The following is a 6,685-nucleotide window of genomic DNA, read 5'->3' as shown; positions in this document are numbered from 1 at the left end:
AAATTAGTTCTCAAATTCTAAATCAATATTTACTAAAAACATTCATCTTAACATACTGCTAACTATATTCAAATAAAGATAACTATTTTAAAATGCTGAACTTGATTTGTCCATTGACACAAGCAACACGTAAAAAGTAATTTATGTGATGAAGTCTAGGTACAAGTAAACTCTTCCAAATTGTTTTAAAATATGACCCTGCAATGACCACATTCAAAAGAATTTATGTACTTGCTAAAATATTAACTTCCATGCAATGCGTGGCACATAGAGAACAAATTATCCTGAAGTAAATACATGCTTAGATGTGATTGAGGAAATGGTTTCTGAAGTAGATTTTTCACTTCTTGGGCATAAACTCTCACACCCACAGATGAGGGGAAAAAAAATAATAGCCACATTCATCTTAGACATCAGCCACTTACGTTAGAAAAAAGTATATATTGAAATGCAGAGCGATTTATGCATACGGAGTCAGCTCAGAAATTTTTATGGAACATCAAAGTCTTAAGGAACAACAAATTATTTGGAAAAAAGGGCAAACAAAAAAAAATCACTGCTTAAGCCAAACAAAGAAAACAGTCACAACTCTTCTACATCTGGCTGTTAGAGTTTTAGGAACCGTTTAACTGGAATCAGGGAGTAGCATCAAACTGAACTATCCCATATTTGCCACTTATCATCCATTCGGGTTCAGAAGCCTGGATTTGTTCACCCTGCCCAGGCTTCAGGCCAACCTGAGTGTCTGATTTCAGCGTTCTTAAACTACAGAGAGGTGCAGGATGAAACTTGTTCAAGGCCTGATGAAATGGCACAGTATACTCCCATTTTCTATCACCTGTTAATTTTCTGTAGTTTAGATCACCTTTAAAAAGAAGCAAATTTGACTTCTGTAGATCAGCATACAAATCAGGAGCAACCTCGGCCATGCTGGAATAGATATGTGGCAAAGTCCAAAACATGTGATCTTGGTAAACCCAAACGCCCTTTTTCAAGTTGCCCTCCCAGTTTATCCCACATCTAGACATCCACATATGATTAGCTGACTGGAGCTGTTTAATAGTCCAGTTAAAATCATTCTTTGTTGTATCTGACACGTACCACGGAATACTTTTTCCATGGAAATGGACTTCATCAGCCAGCTTTGATGACAACAGGAAGTCAGTCAACACAAGATCACTTACAAGCTCAAATCCAGCATTATCCAAGATTATGTCAACTCTAACAGTACACTTATCTGTATTCCTTTTTTTGGCATTTATAAGTAGTGACCAAAGTTTTTCCATATCATTCACTATGATGTAAGGTACCAGGTCTTCCAGGCATTGTAAAGGACTAGATTTCTGAGAGCTTTTCTCACCGGCTGAAAAAGAAAGGTCACACTTATTGCCCCACAGTGACACCTAGAAAGAGGGGGAGGAAAGAAAACACACAAAAATCACAGTTGGTAAGCCTCATTATAGTTACATTTCAAATATCACATACACCTGAAGATTTTGCTTCTATTTTAGGGACATAAAGGCTCTAAATCCACATTTTCTTCCAAGTTTAAATAAAATTCAACTTCCGGTACAATGATCTCAATACTGAAAAAAAATTCTTGGAAGAAACTAAACAGTGCTCTGCATTTTTGCAGGCATCAGAAACGTGCATCAGCATGTTAGTTGACATTTCAGATTGACAGCAGTACACCAAAAAACTTATAATGTATATTTTCTACACTGTAATTCCAGAAACCAGAGGGAAGACAAAAAAAGGAGTAATAAAAGCATGTTAATTACTTTTGTGAAGTTGAGTAAGAAGCAGAATTTAGAATATTTTTTCCATGAATACTTCAAGTACACTCTAACGAATTTCTTACAAAGGCTGATCAAATAGTTCATGTGCATTGTTGCCAACAATATAACTTATAATCCTATGATATTTTGTACTCTACCCAAATGCATTATTTGCCAAGAAGAGTTATAAGCTTTTAAAGCACTTCTGGCCCACGTACATCTAAAGATTTTTCAAGTGATGGCAAAATGAATTGCTTTAAAATTTTATGGTTAAACAACAAAAGGGCCATCTGGAAATTGACTCAAATGTTTTAGAGATTTTCTTTTTATTATTTTTTTGAGGGAGAACAAGCTAAGTATTCAAATACACAGTGAACATCAGTGGTATAAGGAAAACACCAAACTTAACACAGGTGACCCAAACATAAACATTCCCAAAGTAGCAATACAGTACATCTGTCAGGATTTCATCACATATTTACAAACATAAGAGCTGTATTTTTATTTCCATACAAACTCAGATTCTTTCTAACCTCAAGCTTTCATTTGTTACCGAGAAGCACAAGTTTACCTGCAGTAGTTTAAAAAGTTCCCCCTGAAGTTGCTTTTCATCTAAATCCTTGATGTTTTTAAGAAGTTCCTGGAAGTAAGTGCATAAAGCAATAATAGCCTCTTGGGATTCAAAGAAATTTTGAGCCTTTCCTTCCTTAAATACATCAAAGCTGCCAATAGGTGGGCTAAAAATAAGAAGAGAATGAATGTATTAACATACTTTCCACATTTTCTATGTTAGAACTTGAAACATTTGAGAAGGAAAGGTCAGAGCTCAGCTTTTTTAACCCACATTAAGGACTCCTGCTAGATTTTCCCAGTTTCAACTCATCATCCTGGATTCCTGCATATCTCAATAAAAACTTGATAACATATCTTACTGGAACAAATAGCACACAGGACATCTTGAAATTATTAGCAACATACTCTGAAAATGAACAAGTGTTCTATCACAACTGCACATACTGTAACAATTATGAGCTCCATTTTTCATACACAGATGAGTAAAACTATACAACATAAGGGAAAAAGCACAGTGAATTCACATGCACAGTGAATTGTGGGCCCATTTTTAATTGGATTTTTGCCTACTGAAGCGTATCTCCCATACCAAAGTCTCTTACAGCGGTTAGTAATTCTTATGGAAGCTTTTAACTAAGACTTCCAAAAATTAATATGACCAAGTTGACAAAATAATTCAACTCCTGCAATATATTAGAATTGTCAACCTACAGTAAGAACCATATCTGCAGTTATACTTTCTGACAAATGAATGAACCACATACTTAAGAGCAGACAAATAATAAGATCAAGAAATGTAAAGCTTACTAAGGAAAAATGTTTGTTTGTTTTAAGAGCAATCCAGAAGATTTTTTTGCTACAAGATTTCAAATCATGCAATATACCAGCAGAAACAAAGAAATCCATTACAGTGTTTCCATCTCTTTCTATAATGCTAAGGACAATTCCACAGCGCATAAAGCTTTTGAGCTTAAACCAGTTAATTCCTATCCCTTTACATTGTATTGGCATCTCTCCATAGCACGAGCACAACAAACTCCTGCCAAGTTATATTTAACCAGGATCGGCTCCTTAAGTTGATGCAGCATGTGGGCTGCAAACACAACTGAAACTAAGATGATGGTGCAGAATGAACAACATGGGTTATTGAAGCTGGGTGTTCTGCAGTAAGAACTTCAGATTTCTAGCAGTAGCAAAACAAGTTAGAATGCCCAACAGATTGGTAGGTTCACATATACCTCAAAACACAATTCCAGACTTTTAGAAATACTAAATAACTTCTAAGATCTCACTATACAGTAGTCTGCAAGGTCAAGCTAAACAGTCAAACTTGAGAGACTTCATAGAGACTAAGACAGAAACTGAGGCATAGTAAAAAATACTACCTTCAAAATCTACTGAACGAAAGTAGAAAACATTGATTTTAAATGAGGTGTGAGACAATGGGAAATTAATGTAGTAAACGCTTAAAATTCTGATTCATCTTACTTCCTATAGTCTTTCTTTCTCCCAAAATAAAAATGGGAAACAATATTGTCCTGCAGAATATATAATCAATGAATATTAAGATGTTATAACGATGAAATAAACAAGAGAGTTTGACTAAGCAGATTATAATAACTAAAAGAGAATAGATAGAAAGCTTACCCGTAGCCTGGGTTCACTTACAAAACTCCAGCAGTGTGGATCTCCAGAAGAGATCCTTCCCCACTGGTAGCCAGCTCTTAAATAGGTCTAGAAGAGGTGGAGCCTGGCTCCACCCCTTCCAGCAGCACAGGTGAATTGCCTTCACCTGTGCTCCTGTGGCTGACTCAGTGCTCACCTCAGGTGATCAATCAGAGGTTCAGGCCGTGACTCAGCAGTTCCCATACCCAGAGGAAGACACCAAACTAAATACTTACTTCTGTGCTAATGCTGCATGAATTCTTCGATACATGTAACACTCTACAAACAACCAAGGGGACTGAAACCAACTTGGTTCTCCGTTTCCATTTAATAGATTACGTTGGTAGTCTAGGTATTGGTTCCACAGGGCAGCATCAGGTAGCTCATCTTCTAGGGGAGTCACAGGTTTGTCTGTTTGCAGTTCATTCCGTAATTTGGAAAGGAAGGATATAGCTCTCTTCTCTGCTTCAACACCCTTCTGAAAAAAGCAAAGAACAAAAGTTCCTATTCTGAACATTTATTCCTATAGCAACATAGTGCAATCTTTCAGGAAATCAGTAAGTGGTATGTCTTAGCTGCCACGCACAAGTCCCAGAACAACTCAGAGCTTGATTCATCCAAACACATTTGGGTGAACGACATTCATTTTATGCATAACATCCCAAAATGAATCACACATTGGACTTCTTTTTGGATTGGACCTTATGGTTAACAAAGGGGAACAGAAAACATGAAGGCACAGAAGGGATCTCTAATAGCTAGGGAAAAGCAAAATCCCAGGCAAGCAGAAACCTTATTCTTACCTCACCATGTTCTTCAAAGAACTCATTTTTGTGTCGATGCAGAGTGTCAATAGCTTTTGTGAGGATCTGGGGTAGTCGGTCTTTAACTGTAAAGTATGCAAAGGATCTAAAACGGAAAGTATCAAAATTCTATTAATGAAGTGATGAAATATCTACTATTTTTTAAATAGCATGGTCTTAAAAGTCAGTTTCTGCACACATAAAACGGTTGACAGCAACGAGAAAAAAAAAAATGTTTAAAAACCATCTGGATGTGGTGCTCAGGGACATGATTTAGCAGAGGGTTGCTAGAGCTGCTCTCTTTCCAATATATAAGAATTATTTACAATTACACGTGAAATTAAATGATTGTGTATATATACATAATTTATATAGAAATTGAGCAATTAACGGTTATGGTTGTTGTTTTGTGGTTTTTTTGGGGGGGATGAGGGGGGAGATGGGGGGAGAAGAAGGTAGACAAGACATGCACAACCCCACAACGAGCTGTATGTAACCCATACTGGAGAATGATTTTTAAAGCTTTTCCACTGCGTGCACCGGAGCCCTGAGCGCAGCGACCGGTAACGGAGCAATACCCGCCAAAGGTCGCAGGAAGCACACGCCCCGCCCCGCACCACCCTCGCTCCCCCAGATGCTGACCGACGGCACCAAGCACCCGCAGCCACAGCGGGGGCGGAGAGGCACCGCCCGCTTTCAGACAGCCCCAGCCCCGCACCCACAGCGCCACCTCCCGGCGCCGCCCGAAACGGGCCCGGCCACGGCACCGCCTCCGCTCTCCCGCAGAGGGGCCGAGCGCCGGCCCTCGGCTCCTCCCCCGCCCGGCACCAGCCACTAGGCCGCGGGTCTCGGCGGAGGGCCCGGCGCCCGCAGACAGCCTCAGGGCGAACAGGGAGCTGCGGCCGGGCCCTCGGCTCCCTCCTGCCCCTCACCCCGCAGCCGGTAACGAGCGCGCCGGGCCCCGACAGACCCCTTAAACCTGGCCGAGAGGGAGACCGGTAAGGCCGTTACTGCCGCCATCTTGCCCCGCCCCCCGGAAGTCTGGCGCGGCGGCCGGACGTTATTGGAGCGGCGACCGCACCCGGCGCGCGGCGCGGCGCGGCGACGGGCGGGGCCTGGCGGGCCGCGCGCGCCCTGGCGGAGCTCGGCGGGCGGTGGGCGGGGCCGCGGCTCGCGCGGCGGAGAGAGGCGCGCCCCCTCCCCCAGGTCAGTGCTGGCGCGCGGCGCGAGCCGCCTCCCCCTCCCGCGCGGCGGCGGGCGGGGAGCGCGGGGGGGAGGGGAAGGGCGGGCGGCGCCGGGTGCTCGCCGCCGCCTCGTGCGAGCCGCGACGGGCGGCCGTGAGGGGGAGGGGAGCAGGACGGCCCCGACCGGAGCCACGGGGGGCGCGGAGGACGCAGAGAGCGGGAGGGCGGGCGACTTTGGAGCGAGGGAAGGGCCCCGCCTGTAGCGTACGGCGGGGCGGTGTTTGTCTTTGTCCTTTCCGGCTGCCAGTGCCGCAGCCGGAACGTCGCCGGTGCCTCTCTCCTGTTTATCCTTCATGTCCGGATACCGCAGCGACTGTAGCCGAGCGGCAGGGCGCGGGGCCACGCAGCAGGCGCTGCCGAGGCGCCCCTCGGCCGCGGGGCGGCGCCTGGGCCGCGGCTGCCGCCTCAGGGGAACGGTGGGGGCGGGAAGAGCGCCGCCGCCTCGTTCTTCCTCTGCGGGCGGAACGCCGCCCCTCCCTATTGGCTGTTTGGCGGCTAACTTCCCGCCCGCCCCGGCGCGCAGCCAATGGGAGGCGCGCAGCCCCTCCCCCGCGCGCATGCCGGGCGGGCGCTGCGGAATTCCCCCGGGGAGCGGGGGAGGGGCGGCGGCCTCCCGCTCCGA

At 44.7% G+C, this 6,685-nt stretch overlaps 1 protein-coding gene across 1 annotated transcript; it reads right to left on the bottom strand.

Moving 5' to 3' along the window:
* Positions 1-609: 609 nt before the first annotated feature.
* ARMT1 (acidic residue methyltransferase 1) lies at positions 610-5,839 on the bottom strand (the record flags this gene model as incomplete). Its single annotated transcript, XM_079550885.1, has 5 exons — positions 610-1,403; positions 2,350-2,515; positions 4,253-4,494; positions 4,820-4,925; positions 5,790-5,839. The coding sequence occupies 5 exons, from the start codon at positions 5,837-5,839 to the stop codon at positions 636-638; spliced, it is 1,332 nt and encodes a 443-aa protein (XP_079407011.1). The 3' UTR covers positions 610-635.
* Positions 5,840-6,685: the final 846 nt, after the last annotated feature.

Source organism: Tetrao urogallus (genome assembly GCF_951394365.1).
Source record: "Tetrao urogallus genome assembly, chromosome: 2".
NCBI classification, from domain to species: domain Eukaryota; kingdom Metazoa; phylum Chordata; class Aves; order Galliformes; family Phasianidae; genus Tetrao; species Tetrao urogallus.
This window is presented reverse-complemented; position numbering and strand designations above follow the sequence as displayed.